The sequence below is a fragment of the Castor canadensis genome, chromosome 14 (genome assembly GCF_047511655.1).
Source record: "Castor canadensis chromosome 14, mCasCan1.hap1v2, whole genome shotgun sequence".
Classification (NCBI taxonomy): Eukaryota; Metazoa; Chordata; class Mammalia; order Rodentia; family Castoridae; genus Castor; species Castor canadensis.
The window spans coordinates 57,663,888-57,683,187 of record NC_133399.1 but is presented as its reverse complement, the minus strand read 5'-3'; the positions used below and the strand labels follow the sequence as shown (position 1 = coordinate 57,683,187).

Sequence of the window (19,300 nt, the reverse complement as noted above, 5' to 3'; positions counted from 1 at the left end):
TGTCTCATTCATTTCTTCCAGCAACTTCCTAAATATTCAATTGTTTATAATCTTACTAAATTAAAAGTTATGATTTTGGATAAAATTCTAGTCAAACTTTTGTCATATTGTGCACCATGTCTTTGTTATTGAAGAAACACCCACGCACAGGAAATCAATGTGAGTCAATGCCCTGTACAGCTATCCTTATCTCAACCAGCAAAAACCCTTGTTCCTTCCTATTATTGCTTATACTCTCTCTACAACAAAATTAGAAATAAGGGCAAAATAGTTTCTGCTGGGTATTGAGGGGGTGGGGGGGAGAGGGAGGGGGCGGAGTGGGTAGTAAGGGAGGGGGTGGGGGCAGGGGGGAGAAATGACCCAAGCCTTGTATGCCCATATGAATAATAAAAGGAAAAAAAAAGAAAAACAGATTAGTTCTGGAGAAGATGGAAATTTCAGTTCTGAAGATAGCACTTTGTTTAACAATCAGGTACATATATTAAAAACTGTGAGCATTTCAAATGACACTCATCATTTCAGTTCAAGTCTCCAAATGAATTCACGTATGACTCAAATGTTTGTGCTTTCCACTCATGTCGCCTCAAGTTTCACAATTGTAGTATCGCTTGACAACTTCAGTGAGTAATGGAACTTAACTATTTTTGGAATTAAATCCTTGGATCGTTGACTTGCTAGAAAGTTTTTCTAAAAGGCTATTTTATTGGAACTTCTTTTGCTTTAAAATATTTTCTATGTATTTTCACTTAGGTTTGTTATTGAATTATTCTGGATGACAAGAAAGTCCATTAATAATCAAGGATAAATGATATATAAATTTGATATCATTGACAAATTGACCTTGTTCAGAGTATTGCATTTTTCATTTCTTGATAGCTAGGGTGTTAGCTGTAGAGTTAAGCACAATCTAGGTTTTTCTAAGCAGAAGGCAGATTTTATTAAATTTCACAAATGTTTATTGAAACCCTACCATCTGGCAGGTACTCTTATTAGGTATGGTGGTACATAGCTCTGGATGGGACATGTCTCTGGCCATTTGGAAGTATAACATCTGTTATGTAGAGAGCCATACACACAAGTAAGAATGATACAAAGTCTGGTTTTTGAGATACTCTGGCTATGTAGCCCAGGCTGGGCCCATGGTCCTCAGGGGAGTACAGGTGTGTGTTACCATATCCTGCACAAATTCTGTTCTGTTAGAGACAGAAACAAGAAACCTTGAGAGAAAGTACAAAGAAAAAAACCTAGAAATTCATTCAGAATATTAGGCAAGTCTAAGTATTCACTATAATTGTTCTAATTGCTACAAAGCCAGTGAAACCAGCTTTGGCTCAGTGCTGCATGCGATGTTAGGCTAGCATTGGCAGGTCTATGGGATACAAGCTAGATGTACTGTTTCGTTGCCTTGTTTGTGCCATGCTATACTTTTTACAGGCTTTTTGTGCCCTGTTGAAGTCTCCTGTATCCATAAAATTGCATCTCAGTTGTCACTTTAAATGTGCTGATTCCTTCTAGGGTATCTATTTTCTTAAGATGGTGTTTTAGGTTGTGTCTACCTAAGAATCTGAGAAATTATTCTTTGGGACTTGGGAAAAAAATTAAATGATTGTTAATGCATGTAGAGGAGACAGGGGATGAGGTATGAGGAAGGAGGCTTTGAGGGCCAACAAAATAAGGCAATGTTTAGGAAAGACCACAAGTCAAGAGGGGCAGAAATATTGAGGAAGGAGAAGATACAGAAAATGAAACACTAAGGCATTTGGTATGAATTCCTCTGAAACACAGATAACTGCAGTTACTTAATAACCTCTCACTACATAAGTGAACCGGTATTCATTGCATTGAGAAGTTTGTATGTCTTCTCTCATAGGTGGAAGACAGATCCAAAAGATAAACATATACACAAAACCAAACATAGAGCATGTTTGTAATAGTGGAACTACTGGGGAGGAACTACAGAATAGTGGAACTACAGAACTTTGGGGAGGAGGGACAGGAAAAGAGAATGACAGAGTCAACAGTAACATCTGTGAAGGTAGAAGGTGTAATGATAGCTATTGAAAGCTGTTGAAAAATGGGGGGTGGGAGGGAAGGGGTAATGGAAAGCAAGGGAAGGGGTTGAATGGATCAAAGTAAAGTTTACTCACAGCGGGAATACATCAAGAAACCCCTTTGAACATCGACTTAGATACTAATAAAAGGTCTGTAAAGTAGGTAGGGTGAGGGGTACTTGTGTGTGGGGAGGTGAATGGAAGAGACGAAGGTGAGGGAGTACGGTTGATGGACTTCATATACTTACACGAAATAGAACGATGTAACGTCTTGCAATTGCTTTAAAGGGGTGGGGAACTGTCCCCAACCAATATATCCTAACAAAAAGGGAAAAAATGTTTCTGAAGAGGATGACATCACATGAATTTTAACTAAAGGCCAGATTGGAGGGAAAAAAAAAGACGGTTAGAAGTCCATATGAGCAGCGTGAGTGGAAAAGTAGGTACCTTCAAAATATGTGGTTATCGCCTCTCTTCCTTGTCTTGAAATCTTTTCCACACAACTGGCTAGTTAAAAAAAAAACTTTAGGAGCTTAGCTTTAGCAAATAGGATACACGCATCTGTATCAGTTTTCGGTGTTGGGCATCAAACTCAGGGCCTTGGGCACAGCGGGCAATGCTCCAGGCCTGGGCCCAACCCAGCCCCAGCCCCGCGTACCTTTTAGAGCAGCCAGGAAGCGGCTGCCACACCAAGGCGAGGGAAAGCAAAGCTTCTGGGGACAACCGTGGCCAGGGCCCAGTGCTTGGGCAGCTCCAGGCCGTGGGGCTGCGGCTGGGGCCAGGCGCGCACGCCGCGGACTCCCAGTGCCACCCGGCTGCGTCCGCGTCCCGCGCAACCGCGTCCCGCGCAACCGCGTCCCGCGCAACCGCCAGCTGCCGGCGCAACGGCTTCCACTCCGACTCAGCCGAGCGGAGCGGAGGGGCCACACCATGTTCCGCCTGATGCTGCTGCTTGCCGGGCTAGGTGGCCGGCCAGCGTGGAAGCCCGGTAAGCCACCAGACGCGCTGCCACCTGGCGGGGCGGACCGCACTCGGTCGTCCACCTGTGGCCCAACCCGACCAAAAGTCCGGGGTCCACCCTGCCTCGATCCCTTTTGCGGCGTCACCCTGGAAACGGGGCCCTCCTTGCTGGGCATCCGCTGAGCTGGGGCGACCCGGAGGGAGGTGACAGCCGAGTGACCTGCGGGGACGCCGTCCTGCAGGCCTGTTGTGCCCACAGCAAGCTGCACACTCCGGTATCCAGAAAGCATCTCCGAAGCGTTTTGGACTCACTCAAACTCCAAAAAACCTGACTTTTCTCAGATTACTGTTTGTTCCAACCTAACCTGCTCTGCATCCCATAATTTCTCAAATATAAAACCAAGCCAGATCAAAACTCCCCAGTGGAAAATGCTTTGATACGTTTTTATCCATGGCCTGTTCTAAGCCGTTCTGCGTTTGCCCAAGTGGCTGTACTGTGAGCAGTCCCGCCAGCCAGGAGTGACAGGCCCTGGCCCGCCCCAAATGCTGGTGAGGTCAGTGTTTCGGATTTTGTCACTATAAAAGGTGTGTGGTGGCACCTAATTTCAGTTTGCAATTTCCTAATGACGTGATGTGGAACATCTTTTTCATATGTGTCTTTGTTGAGTTGTCTGTTCAGCATTTTTAACTGGGCTGTTATTGTTGACTTTTAAGAACTCTTTGTATGCTTTGGACGATAGTCCTGTGATGTGATTTTCATAAATGTCTTTCTCCCAGCCTGTGTCTTCTCATTTTCTTGCCATCCTAGGGCAGACAGTTTAAATTTCTTTCTTTCTTTCTTTCTTTTTTTTTTTTGTGTGCTGTTTATCATTGTATTCCCTCCTCTTACTGGTTGGGTGTCTCTGAAGACCCTGGTCAGAAGATTCTTAGGCTCTTGGCTCTGGAACAAAGCACATTTGAATGGGAAGCTACACCAATTGCAGAGCAGAAGAGTTTTGTTAAAAGTAGAGAAAAAAGCATGAGCATTGTAACAAAAAAGTGATGGGCCAGATGGCTCAGAAGCCAAAAACCCTGAGCTTGTGTGTTTGTGTGTGTGTGTGTGTGTGTGTGTGTGTGTGTGTGTGTGTGTGTGTATTTATAGACCACAAGGAGGCTGTGTGGGGGGAATCTGGGCTGTTTTTGCAGGATGGGCTAGGATGGGTGTGACAAAATAACACTGGGTCCAACCTACCCCCAGTTTCTGGTTTTTCTTTCCTGTGTCTTTTTTTCTATCCTTTCAAGATGTTGATGTTGACACATCCTAGAATGGATAAGTCAAAAACACCTTGTGACTTCCTATGACCTTGATGGGTTATTTTGATCCTAATGGAGGGTGTTAGTTGGTTTTTCTCTCAGAGACCTTAAAGAATTCCCCATTTTTGGTTCTCTTTGCATATCCCAATTACTTCATTGGGTTGGGACAAGCAGGGGTTTCTTCTTTTTCTATTACTAGTCTCTCATTCTTTAAAGTTTTTTTTTTTTTTTTTTTTTTTTTGTGGTAGAGGGCTTTAACTCAAGGCCTATACCTTGATTCACTCCACCAGCCCTTTTTTGTGACAGGTTATTTGAGATAAGGTCTCAAGAACTATATGCCTGAGCTGACTTTGAACCATGATCCTCCCAATCTCTGCCTCCTGAGTAACTAGGATTACAGGTGAGAGCCACCAGCACCCGACTCATTCTTTAAAGTTTTTGAGAACATAATAGCTATTTACTGTAGAAATCATGTTGTACAATAGATCTCTTGAAATTATTCCTCCTATCAAAAACGTTTGTACCTTTTGAAAAACATCTGGCCCTGTCCTTGTCTCACTACCAGTATCTTGTAACTACCATTTTTCCCTAGTAGAAAGGATTGAACTTAGGGCCTCATGCATGCTAGACAAGGGCTCTTCCATTTAACCACACCCTCATCCCTTTTGTTTTTGTAAATTTTGTTTATGATATAGGGTCTCCCTAACTTTGCCTACTGTGGCTTCAAACTTATGATCCTCTTGTCTCTGCCTTCTGGGATTATAGATGTGCACCACTATGTCCAGCATCTACCATTCTACTTTCTGCATCTGTGAATTCGGCTTTTTAAGATTCTCACATACAACAGGTATTCCGGTGGCTCACACCTGTAACTCCAGCTACTTAGGAGGCAGAGATAAGGAGGATCATGGTTCAAGGCCAGCCTGAGCGAATAGTTTTCAACATCCTATCTCAAAAATACCTAACACAAAAAATGGCTGGTGGAGTGGGTCAAGTGGTAGAGTTCCTGCCTAGCAAACATGCAGCCCTGAGTTCAAACCCCAATAACAACAACAAAAAAGATTCCCACATATAACTGAGTTTATATATTTGTCTGTGTTAGGCCTCTTTTAATTACATAGTGTCCATCAGGTCCCCCCATTGCAAATGACAGGACTCCTTCTTTTTAAAGGCTAAATATCATCCCCTCATTCACTGTTGAGCCGTGGGTTGGTTCTTCATATTGACTGTTGTGAAAATGCTGCAGTGAGCACTGGAGTGCATATATTCCTGTGAGGTGCTGATTTCCTTCTCTGGATTTGCAGCCAAGAGAAGAATTGCTGTATGTAGAAGGGATTTACTACCACACAGATCATCAACATTGGATTTACATTTCTTTTTTTTCCTTCTTAGTTGATGCATAATAATTGTACAAACTTATGGGGTACAGTGTGATATAATGTGTAACGATCTAATGAAGATAATTGTCATTTCTATCTCCTTATTTATCATTTCATTGTGATCAGAACCTTCTCATTCTTCTCTTCAGTTCCATACAAAATGTACAATTATTGTGAACTATAGTCACTTATTTCTCTAATATAACTATATTTTGGTCCCCATTATCCAATTTCTGTCCTTCCTAACACTTTGCCACCAGTATTCTACTCTTTCTATGAAGTCAAATATTTTAGCTTCCATATAGAAGTGAGAATATGTGCTCTTTGTCTTTCTCTACCTGGTTCATTTATTTCACTTAGCATAATGTCCTCCAGTTACATTCATGTTGCCCCAAATGATAATATTTTCATCTTTATGGCTGAATAATTTTCCATTGTGAATATATACCACATTGGTTGAGTCTGTGCCTTGGCTATTAGGAATAATGCTGCAGTAAGCACGGGGATGCAGATATCTTTTCGAGGCATGGTGTCTTTTGGACTTTATCCATACAGTAGTGGGATGGGTGAATAATATGGTAGTTTGAGGAATCCCCACACTGTTTTACATAATGGCTATACTAATTCACATTCTCACCAGTAGTGTAGAAGAAAGAGTTCCCCCCCCTTTTTTTTTTTTCACATCCTCACCAGCATTTGCTATCTTTCTGATTGCAGCCATTATAACTGGAGTGAGAGAACTGGTTGTCATTGACTTATATTTTCCTTGTGACTAGTGGTATTTTGCATTTTTAACACATATTTACAGGTCATTTGCATCTTTCTTTTGAGGTAGGGTCTTGGTAAGTACCTAGGTGGGCTTTTAACTCATGATCCTCCTGCTTTGGCCTCCCATGAGGCTTGTGCCTTCCATGAGGCTTGTGCCACTGATCCGAGCTTTGTACATCTTGTTTTTCTTTGAGAATGATATTCAGATCATTTGCCAAATTTCTTCTGTGGTACTTGTGACACAGGGTCTTTGGGCTGACTTTGAATGTGATCCTCTTGATCTCTGCCTCCTCAGCAGCTAGGATTGGAGGTGTGAGCCACTGGCACTCGGCCAGTTTTAACTTCTTAAGAATTTTTTCTTTAGTAGTATGTGAATACATTCCAAAAGAAGAAAAAGAGATTATCCCTCTTGGCTGTCAGTTTTACTGTGCTTTTAAATATTACTACTGTGTTTATCCTATTGGTGGCACTTTTAACTATACATTTAGCTATGAGTATATAGAAATATAGAAATATATATATATAAATATATATATAAAGTATATATAAATATACTTTAAAGTATATATAAATATATAAAGTATATATAAATATACTTTTATATTTGTAAATGATGAATGCATGTTTCATATATTTATGTGTGCTATTTATTTCTCTGTATTTTGAATATTAGTTGTTCTATGTCTTACACAGGTTGTTTCCAAGACTTTTGCTTATCTTAGATAACTTTATTTGTGATATCTTGTTTTTCATATTAAGCTTATCTACCTTTTTTTCATGGTTTCTGCATTTTCTGTTTTGCTTATTAAGAAGGCTTCCTTCATGAGAGGAAGCAGAGTACAACAGTGACAGGAAGAGGGCCAGGGCAAGATACAGCCCCAATATCATGCCCCACTATCTACTTCCTCCAGCCAGGCCCACATTCCACAGTTCACCAGGTCCCAATAGTCTGTTCAGAGTTTGAATACATCAGTAGATTAAACCACTCGTTCTGTCAGAGGTATGCTTTGTTAATCTCCTGGGTGTTTCTCAGTTCAATTAAGTTGGCAATCGAGATTAACCTATATTTAGTAGATGTTAAATTCTGATCCTCCAACTCACACATGTCGTCTTAGAGTACTGTCAAGAGACCCAGGACTCATTGAAAGCATTTAATTGAAGACAGTGTGATGATGGGATTATTTATAGAGATATGAGAACCAATAATTAATTTTGAAATACACAGGGACTAGTAACATTGGAAAGTCACATCCATGTGGTAGAATGCTTGCAAAGATGATTATAGTTTTAATAATTCATCCATCCTTGCAGGCACTTTTTGCAATGTTTCTTTGTCATTCTTCTCATGAAGATGTGGAAGTTATTTTCCATCCCTTGAATCTAGCTGGTCCTGAAACTTGCTCTAACCATTTGAATGTGACAGAAGTGACTTGAGACTTCCAGGCCTCTGCTTCCAGAGGCCTTGCAGCTTATCCTTTTCTCTCTTTAGATACTACCTTAAGACTGCTCTGTGAGGAGTCCTGGACTAGGAGGATATGATGCCATGTGAAGTAGAGATGAGACTTGGCCATCTGGTTGAGACAAGAGAGTGGTTAATTTAGCCCATCTGGGCCCAGGTCTGCTGCCAGATGCCTGCAGCCATATCAGTTTCAGGCATACAAATCTTTTAGGTCTGCCATGTCACAAGTCTGGAGTGGCAGTGCAGTGTGGATTATTATCTTGGACTTGCTGCAGTGTCTTCTCTTGCTTCAGGCCCTAATCAAATTTGACAATTTTGTGGGTCACTTGATAAATGACTGAGATGGTCACACCCCAAACAGTATGTATTTCTCTAAATTCAGAGGCTTACAACTCCTTGTGCTTCTTCCTTTGTGGTGGGTAAAGCAAGGTACAGCCACTGAACCATTGTATATATGTAACACATTTTCTTTATCCTATCATTGGTTATTGGACTGATTACCTAGCTTGGCTATTGGGAAGAATTGTGCTGCTATAAAAAAATGGGAGTGCAGAAATCTCTATTGTATGTGGAATCACTTTCTTTGGAGTGGTATAACATGACAATATGAAAGTTCTATTTTTATTTTCTTGAGGAACCTCTATACTGATTTCCACAGTGGCTGACTAAAGGACAGTGCATAAAATTCCTCCCCCATCCCCTAGCATCTTCTCCCGCATTCGTTGTTTCCTTGACGATAGCCATTCTGACTGGGGTGAGATAGAAGGATTTCATACTTTTCTTTACGCATTCTTTCATGCTTATTCCTAGGTCTTTCACAGTTTTTATTGCTTTTGTGAATGAGATGAGCTCCTTTTTAAAAAAATTAGATATCTAGCAGGCAGAATGGTTCAAATGGTAGAGAGCGTGCCTAGCAAGCATGAGGCCCTGAGTTCAAACCCCAGTTCCACCAAAAAAAAAAAAAAAAAAGAAACCTGATTGGTCATTACTGGTGTGTAATGAAACAATTGATAGTACTTTTATATTTTGCCCTGTTCTAATTTTTTCAAAATCTTTTTTTAATGTAGATTATCATATCATCCTTTACATATGATAGTGTTACTTTACCCCAGTATTTAGAACTCCTTGTGCTATTATTTGAGTCAAAAATTGGTATTTTGTCTTCTATCAGATTAATGAAATTCCCTTCTATTTTTAATTTGTGGAGATTTTTAAAACTCATGTTGAATTTTATTATTTTTGCATCTATTGAGATTATGTGCTTTTTATTGCTTCTTTGATATACTGAGAATGACATCATTATTTTTTCTAGTGTTAAAATTATGTAGTGATTCTGAGATAAGTTTTACTTGGTCATGATGTAAAATTTTGATACACTGATGAATTTGGTTTGTTAATACATTTTGCATTTATTGTCATAAGTGAGATTGACTTATTTACCTTTTTTATACTGCCCCTGGCTTCATTATCCATATTATATTATCTTTGTAATGGATGAGTTTTATCAGATAGGAATTATATATTCTTTGATAGAACTAACCTGTAAAACTATTCAGATGTTTTCTGTCTCCCCATTCTTCTTCCTTATCTTCCTCCCTGATTACCTGCCTCTCTCCTCTCTTCCTTCCATTCTGATTTACTTATTAATTTTTTTAAACCTGGGATACTTTCTACAGTTGTATTGTTTAGCAATTTCCCTTAAAAAGTCATTTATAGAATTCAGTGATAGTGCAGGGTGTGTACATTGTGGCATTTACAAAAGTTCTTATAATATATCATACTTGAATTCACCCCCCATCATTCTTTTTTATTCCTCCTCCCCCCATTCCTGGAATAGGTCTCGTTTTTCCATTTATATAAATGTGTATACAGTATTTGTACCATATTCACCCACCTTCACCATTTCTCCACATCCCCCTCCCACTGGTACCAACCCTCTAGACAAGACCTGTTCTGCCTTCCTATTCTCTGATTCTGTAAAAGAAAAAAATGACATTTTTGTTTAAAGAGAGCTAAACAGGGAGTTTCATTGTGACATATTTATATATATATGTATTATAACTGTATTGGTTCATCCCCTCTATTTTTCTCCTTTCTACCTTAGTCCCCTTCTTATGGTGATTTCAACAGGTTTAAAAATTCTATTTTCATTTCTTGTGTAGGAAGTATATCCACCATTTTCACCTTCTTAACTTCCTTCTTTTACCCTCCCACTCTCATATGTGACCTCCCTTTAGCATGATCACTCACTATGTAACCAAGGTTGGCCTTGAACTCATGATCCTTCTGCCTCATCCTCCCAAGTGCTGAAATTACAGGTGTGTATCACCATGCCTGGTTTTACTGTTATTTCTTTCATGTACTTGAAAGGAGACCAGCCAACTGGAGGCTTCACCACAAAGTTTACAATGATACAGTTTCCTTTTAGTGCAGGTTCTTGTATGTATTCAAAATGAACTGAGTCAACTGAATGCTTTTCCACATTCCTCACATTTATATGGTCCATCTCCAATGTGCATTATCAGGTGCCTTCCAAAGCTTGAGAAGTGAATGAATGCTTCCCACATTCCTTACAGTCATGGGGTTCTCTCCAGTGCGAGCTCTTTCACACATTTGTAAACACTCATAATGTTTTTCTCCAGTGTGAGTCTTTTCATGTCTGAAAAAAGACTGGTGATAACCAAAGTATTCCTCATAATCTCTTAGATTTATAGGGATTGAATGGTGGTTTTGTTCATGTTTTTGAAAAGATGGATTTGTTTGTGGTTTTGAAAAGATAAGTGAAGGTTTTCCCACATTCCCTGCATTTATCTGGCTTCCACTGTTAAGTGTCTTCCTGACACTAATATGGGCTCCCATGGTGTTCAGTGTGGGACTGATGTGTTTATTGAGAGGCGAGCTGCATATGAAGACTTTCTCACATATGGCATTCCCATGGCTTGACCCTCTTTATTTTTATAGGGTCTCTCTATCACATGTCTTCTCATATTTCTCTTCTGGTTTTGTGCAAGCTTCAGTGTTAGGATCTTCATGTTTTCTCCCTAAAATGCAGACTCAAAAGAATCATCACAAATCATTAGAAACTATTGAAAAATTATTAGATTCTAGTTTCTTGATGTGCTGTCACTGTGCCTAGTTTATTTAGCATAGTAAATGAACATTTTGTTTTTAAGTTATAGAAGGTTGTTGTCATTATCTACTGTATCCAGTTTCCTGCAGGTTTCCACATCACATCTTGTACAGATTTTCTGCAGAGATTCCAGCAAAGCGACTTCTCAAGTGTGAAGCTCACAGCCACATCCTCAAAGACCATTCCTGAGTCTATTTCCCATCTTTGGGGTCTACTGATATGCTATCTACACCTCGAGCCACTGACCAAGAGGGTACTTAAGTCCAGGCACTTAAGACTGTTAAAAGGCTGGCAAGAGAACCTGAAACAAGACTGTGGTGGAAGTGTTCAGTTGTTCAAATGATTCTTTTGAGTTTTCCAGCAATATAGTAACACATGCGAAAAGAATTTTAGGATCACACAATTTTAGAACCAGAGAAAGGTTTGGAAATTACAGAGATGCTACAATGTGATAGAATCAAACTATCAGGAAAAACATGCATCAACAATGTGGGACAACACTGAAAACAACATGCTGCCACATCATCTCAGGGCTCTAGAGAGCAGAATCACTGCTCTGAGAATCTAGAAGGGCCAAATGATTTTACCACTACATATGCCAAAAGGAACAAATCTTCACGAGTGACTGCCATCTGACAATTCTCACTTCTGTAGCCAAGTCTTATGTGACTTTCTGAATAACAGAACCTTTCAAATGCCTCTATCCTAACTGCGATAGAGTCTGGTATATGAGTCATTTGGCTTCTGATCCTTTCTAGTATAGGAAAGCAAGATAGAAAAGAGTCTGAATGATTTGATATTTGGTCTACACGTAGTGTTCCACAGTCTATGTGTAGTTGGACTGGTTGACATCCATATTCACCCTTCTAACATTACTAATCTTTCAAGAAACAACACACAAAATAACTTGTTGCCTCATATAATAGAACCATTGCTTACACAGACAAGTTAGGCAAATACATGTAGTATGTTAAATTTCACTTACTGGATTTATTTATTCTTCTCTAATTCAGGGCCAACTTTAAAGGGCTTTATAAGCTTACATGAGTTGACTTTTGGGTGCTATTGGCATATTGCACATCTGCGTTTCTTCTTTCGGTTAGATGTTCACAGGAAGCCATAAGGGGAGTTGAAGGAGTGGTGGCAGTGTGACTGGACAAGGCACGGTGGAGTGTGGGTCACCTGAGTGTGCCAGGACCTGTTTAAAACCAACCCGAGGAGGCTGATGAGTACTCCTGGGAACGGCTGACAAGGTCCTTCCGTGAAGAGTGGCACAAGTTGCAAATCATGTAGTAGTACATGGTCTGAGTTTTAGCCTGTACTAGAGACCAGTTCCAGTAGAGCCCTAAACTTTCATAAAAGAAATATAGTTATATACTGTATTATTTTTCTGTGACTACCATGACAAACTTGGTAGTTTAATAAAACAAATTTATTCTTTCACAGTTCTGGAACCCAGAAGTCTGAAGTCATGGTATTGGAAATGTTGATTGCTTTTGGAGGCTTAGAGAAGAATCCCTTCCAAACCTCTCTTAGTTTTTGATGGTTGCTAGCAATCCTTGGCTTGCAGACTTATCATTCCAATCTTTGCCTCTGTCTTCACATTGCCCTCTTCTTCCTTTCTCTTGTAGGACAGTTGTCATTGGAAGATCCATTCTAATCCAGGATAGTCTCATTTCAAGATCCTTAACAATCCCTTGCAAAACCCTCTGTTTCTGGATTTTTGGTGGGCATACCTTTTGGAATGGCCATTATTTACCCCACTGCGTATACTAATGAGGGCATGTCTGCTATGATTATCCTAAAGGGACTCAACACGGGCTGGATTGAACATGAACATCTACCACCTACTCTTCATGTACTATTGTTTCTCTTGGCTATTAAGGAAAATCAAGAACTGTTTGTATAGCAGTCCACATCGATTGAGGAGATTTCTCTTACTCTGGCATCTTGCGAAGTTGGTAACCTCTAGTTTGTTTTTTAAAAGGATCAAAGCAAACAGAGTCATATGTGATATAATATGTTGTCTTCAAAATTCAAAGTGGTGGGGGAGCAGGGGGGAGAAATGACCCAAACCATGTATGCACATGTGAATAAATGAATAATAAAATAAAATAAATTAAAAAAAATTCAAAGTGGTCTACTAAATGTGCCTCTTGTCATTTATTATGGAGGAGGATATGTTCTCTAGACCGCTAGATATATATCCACTGATTTCTATATATATATTGTTTGTGTATACGTTTAATCAAGACTCTAGCACACCTGCTTCATACTGAGGCTTCTAATACTCCTACTACCTTCTTTAGGTCTCACAGGCATCATTTTTTTTATATAGTATATTACTTTCCTCTTGCTGTTATAGAAAGCTATCATAAACTTAGTGGTTTAAACAGTTTGAATTTATCTTACAGTTCTGTAGGTCGTAAGTCCAAAGTAGGTTCCATGGGCTTAAACCAAGGCCCTGTGTTCCTTCTTGAGGCTCTAGGAGAGAATCTGTGCTTACCCTTTCCAGCTTCTAGAAGCTGTCAGCACCTCTTAGCTTGAAGCACCTTTTTCCATCTTCAAAGCCAAGAACATTGGGCTGAGTCCTTTTTACACTGCCAAGTATCTTTCTGCTTCCTTCTTCTACTTACGAGAAACCCAAGGTCCTCTCTCGGGTTAATCACATAGGGATAACTCAAGATAACTTCCTTATTTTAAGGTCAGCTGATAGCAACTTTCTGTCTTGCCATGTAACCTAACACATTCATAGGTTCTGGAGATCAGGGTGTGGATATCTTTTGTGGGTCAGTATTCTATCTACCACAGATACCGAGGTGGTTAGGATCCAAATAGAAACAGATCCAGAGCTTTGAAAAGGATGTGAGGCAAAATTGTGAAGGTATATTGCCATCACTGCCAAGCAAAAATGCAAACTTGTTTCTGGAATTCTTGGCTTATTGGGATAGAGAAAATAGCAGTTAAAAAAACATCAATGGTTGCATATAGGGACCAATTCCTATGTTGATTTGCTTGAGCAAAGAGTCCCCATCTGGCACAATATTTGTCTTTACAGTCATCACCTGATTAAACCTAAGACTATTCACTTTCATTCTCTATTGCTTACCTGCCATTTGCACAGATCAAAGAAGTCAAATGGGGATACGGTAGGGATGATCACCCTTATACATTTTAGTTCTCTCTTGGTGGGACTCATTTTTTAATTCAGAATGACTGTAGCTTACTGTTTTGGTGAGGGCAGAGATGATATTCAGGGGTTTCCATTTGGCTATCCCTGTCATAACAACCCTTATCATCTGGGTCAGAGAGACAATGTACGAATCCTACAAGTTACTACTTGTGTCTCTTTAACAAACTGTTCCACAAGTAAGCAGATTTGATAGGATAGATTTGTAGAACCATGGGTGTACTCCTAAATCTGAACTTGAATTTCACTCTCATCTGACCTCTTATAAGCATTCATTTTTCCCTAAGTAAAATAGTGATATTTTAGGTTTCAAAATCAGGTTTGAGCCAGAGCTTAACATTATTCAGAAAGGTTGAGTAATTGGGTTCTGATTTTGAAAATCTAGTCCAAAGATTTTTCTTTTAGTCAGTTACTTCACCGTCCTTAAATTCATTGATATGCAGAGATGTTTGCACTATTTTATGCTTCCTAGTTATGTTGTACAATTCTGACTTCATGGTTTTGTCACAGCCAAACTTATCTACTCTACAGTGAGGCTTGGGTTTATTTTCTTGGTGCTTTGGATATGTTCTCTTAATTTAGAACATGTAGAGTCTGTTGTACATAGTAAATGGAGGGAGTCTCTCATGATATCTTACCAAAAGTGATTAGGAAATGTAGTCTCCTAGCACTTCTTATCTTCTGGTTTCCCTTTTATGGCATGATTATGGTTATTTTAATTTTGGCTTGTGTACCCTTATACCATGAAATGATTCCACTATTTGCTTTGATCTTTAATTCACTTTTCAAACTCGTTCTCTACAGTAAATTTAAGGAAGTCAGTACGCTTATGTGTTCTTCCTCTGCTGTTGGTGGGTGGGTTAGTGTGCCTCCATCACCACAAGCTTCAGCGTCTCATGCAGCCTTTCTCCTGTGTTCACACTTATTTTATGCTCACAACTAGGGCTTTTATCACAATTCCACTGATATATTTGTTGGGAGATACTTGTCTGTCTTTTGTGGAAGACACACGTGAACTGTTTTTTGGAAGATTTTCCTTGTAAATATCTGCCTTTGTCTCAATAGTTGAGTGACAGTTTAGCCTGGGTGTAAATTTCTTGGATCCTAATTTTTCCCCTTAAATATACATTTAAGAACATTGTTCTTCAGTCTTTTGGCATTGAATACTCAAGTCAGCCTGCTTCTCTCTCTTTATGCCAACATGATTTTATTTTTCTTCATATTCCTAGAGCATTCTTTATCTGAGAAACCCAAGAATTTGCCTCAGTTTTGATTAATTACTGCCAGTCATTTCTGAAATGCTATATACTTTCTAGTTTTATATCTTTTATTTCAGGAAAGTTTTCTTTCTTCATTTTTTTTCTTGATGGTACTAGGGCTTGAATTCAGGACCTTGTGCTCGCTGTTGAGGTGCTCTACCATTTGAGCCACACTTCCAGTCTTCAAGAAGGGTTTCTTCAAGTGTATCTTTGATTGGTTTAATTATTTTCACCTATTCTGTTTGGTCAGGAGCAGCAAATTTTGTGTAAGTTGAATACCTCCTCCAAGACTTTCTCTGGTCTTTCATGGTTATTTTGACTGTTTTTTCATTTTCTAATTAACATTAAAATTCATTAACGTTGCAAAGCTATGATGTGCAACAAAACAGGACATAAGTTACTATATTCATAACGAGTCAAAGGAAAATAAAATATTATATTTCTTTTGTAAATCATGACCAACCCTAGTATTTCTTGCAGGGCCACATCAATATCTTGCACACAGACAGCAGAACTAATAGTAGTAAAAAGGTTACAGTAAGTTAATTTTGCCATAATGACATCATGTGTACTGTGGTAATGAAAATATTTTTGAAACAGAGAACAGGAAGGTAAAACAGGTCCAGTCTTGGGATTGGTAACAGTGGGAGGGGGAGGATATTAGGAAAGAAGGAAGGAGGCTGAATGTAGTGGAAATATTATATACTCATGTATGAAAACGGAAAAATGAGACCTGTTGAAACTATTCCAGGAATGGGGGTGGGGAGGATAAAGGAGAATGATGAGGGGAGTGAATTCAACTATGATACATTTTAAGAAGTTTAGTAAATGTCACAAGGTGCCCCCCAGTACAACAATAATATAATTAAAAAGAAAATATTTTTAAAATATATATGAGAATGCATTAGAGCTTAAGAAATTCTAAACTATGTTCTATGTGAAGTGTTCTAAGTTGACTGTTTTTTAAATAAAATATTTTCAGGGTTTTTGTTGTTTTGTTTTAAATACAGAAGACTTCATGAAGTTGTGTGTCATCCTTGCACGGGGCCATGCCAATCATCTCTGTCATTCAGTTTGAATACAGATGCTGGTAAAGGGAGCACTCAAGGTTTTATAGGTGTACACAATGATGGGCCATTGATAATTGTATAAATAAACCTTATGCAAAAAATTGAGCAGGTATTTAGTTAAGCAAAAGGCAGGGTTACTAACTGTTTTTGTTTAAATTTCCTTAGGTTCTGAAAATCCATTTATACAAATCGTACTTCCAGAGAAAATCCAAGAAAATACAAATTCAGAAGTAAGAAATATTTTAAAATTATACTCTAAATTGTTATATGAAATTTCTTATTTTTTATTACATAGCTCTAAAAGCATCACCCCATTATACTATGAATATAAATATCTAATATTTATATACTTCTTATCTGACAAGAAATTGAAAGTTTTGATGGTGAAAGCAAATACTTGAGTAAAAAAAAATGCCTGCTTTAACATTTGTTACTTCATCGGCATAAATTATTTTAAGAGTTCAAATATAGAAAATAATTAGAAGTGGGGAGACAGGATAAAGGAGAATGATGGAGGGGGTGAAACCAGCTACGATATGTTGTAAGAACTTTTATAAATGTCACAATGTACCTCCAGTACAACAGTAATAAAAATAAATTTTAAAAATTAAAAAAGAAAATAATGTAGAAGAATTGAGTCTTATCTGAACAATATCAAGGAGTTATTTAGGAGACTCAGATGAGACTAATGTTCTCCAAATTGGCTAAAAATGTCCTTTAACAAAAACCTACATTTTCACTCTTCATCTCTATACACAAGAAACCTTTTATTCTCCTATTTTTATTACAGAGGGAAATACTTTGTAATAAAATTTGAATTTCATTCAGTGATTGATTTAATAAATATTTCTCTGGAGTTCCTTTTGTGCATATTCTAGTTAAAAAAAGAAATACAATTAAGCATGTCTGACTTACAAGTGTTCAGTCTTTTATTTGGTGGGACTGGCAGGGCTTCACACTTGCAAAGCAGGTGCTCTACCACTTGAGCCATTCCTCCAGTCCATTTTGCTCTGGAGATGGGGGTCTTGTGAACTATTTGTCCAGGCTGGCTTTGAACTGTGATTCTCCTGATCTCAGCCTCCCAAGTAGCTAGGATTACAGGCATGAGCCTTCTGCACCTGGCAGTGGCCAGGCTTTTGATTACACTTTGTTTTTAAACAATTTTATTGTGGTATAAATTTACACACTACCGAATTCATTCATCATAAGTACATGAATCATAAGTACAACTTAATGATTAGCACATGAATAGAATTGGGCAACCATCACCAAAATCCAGTTGTAGAATTCTTTTTTTTGCTCTAAATAGTTTCCTCTCTCCTTTTGTCCCCAGCCCTTGATATCTGTTTTCTGTCTCTATAAAGTTGCTCTTTTTGACATTTTCTATTAATGGAAATACCATATGTAGGCCTTTGCCTTGGGCTTATTTCACTCAGACTCACCCACTTTGTAATGTTTCTCAGGCCATTAATGTTTATTAATAAATGGGGGTATGTCACTTTTTTTATTCTTTCACCAGTGGATGGATGTTTGCATTGTTTTCAGATGTTGGCTATTGGGTTATTCATGTGTGGTCACCTATTTTCCTTTCTTTTCGGTAGGTTCTGTGGAGTGAAATTGATGAACTATAGGATAAGTTTATGATTAACATTTTTAGAAGATGCTACATTGTTTTACATAGTGACCATTCCAATTTATATTTCACATCAGCAATATGAGTATTCCAGTTTTCCCACATAGTTAGGAACATTTGATGTGGTCTGTCTTTCAGATTAAATCATTTTTAAGGCCTGGGGACATGGCTGCTGTGGTAGAGTGCCTGCCTAGCAAGTGCAAGGCCCTGAGTTAAAACACCAGTACTACCAAAACCCCCTATTTTTGTGGAGGTGTAGGGATATGTCACCGTGGGTTTAATTTACATTTCTCCTAAAAATAATGAGGTCGAACACTTTGACTCTTATTAGCCATTTATATACCTTTCTTTCAAATGTCTATTCAAATCACTTATTTACTTTACACTCAGATTTATTTATTTTTTGTTGTATTAGAGATGGAAGTCAGGGTCTTGCTCTACCCCTGAGCCACACTCTCAGTCATTTCACGTTTACTTTGTTTTTCACATAGGGTCTTATACTTTCTCCCAGGCCAGCTTCTGACCAACATCCTCCTTCCTCTGCCTCTGTAGTAGCTACAATTATGGGAGTGAAACACCATGCCTGTCCTCTTGATTTTTGAGTTTTAAGAATTTGCTGTATATCCTTGATATAAGTTCTTTATCAGGTGTATTATTTGTAGATTTTTCCCCCAGCTTAGAGCTTGCATTTTCTCAAAATTCTTGAAACAAATATTTTCATTTTTGATGACAATTTTTTTCCTTTGTGGATCCTGGTTTTGGCTTTGTGTCTAAGAGCTCTATTATGGACTGAATTTTGTCCCTTTCAAATTTGTATATTGAAGCCCTAACCCCCAGTGTGACTATATTTGGAGAAAATATTTTGAGATACGTAACCCGTGTTAAATGAGGTCGTAAGGGAAGGGCGCTCATCCAATATGACTGTACACTTATAAGAAGAGGAAGAGATGACATGGGTGCCCAAATAAAATGCAAAAGTCATATGAGAATATAACAAGAAGGCAACTGTGTGTAAGCCAGGAAGAGAGGTCTTAACCAAACCTTACTCTGCTGGCACCTTGATCTTGAACTTCTAGCCTCCAGAACTATGAGAAAATTAACTTCTGCT

At 38.6% G+C, this 19,300-nt stretch overlaps 1 protein-coding gene and 1 non-coding gene across 2 annotated transcripts in view; one reads left to right on the top strand and one right to left on the bottom strand.

Moving 5' to 3' along the window:
- The first annotated feature begins 14,252 nt into the window (after positions 1-14,252).
- Positions 14,253-19,300, top strand: part of Adam32 (ADAM metallopeptidase domain 32) — a 116,357-nt gene continuing 111,309 nt past the window's right edge. The window contains exons 1-2 of the mRNA XM_074053315.1: positions 14,253-14,409; positions 16,725-16,789. Of these exons, the coding sequence (XP_073909416.1) occupies positions 14,253-14,409; positions 16,725-16,789 (222 nt within the window). The remainder of the gene's footprint in view (positions 14,410-16,724; positions 16,790-19,300) is intronic.
- On the bottom strand, positions 16,490-16,592 carry LOC141417064 (U6 spliceosomal RNA). The gene has a single exon (XR_012441691.1). It is a non-coding gene; the product is annotated as a U6 spliceosomal RNA (small nuclear RNA).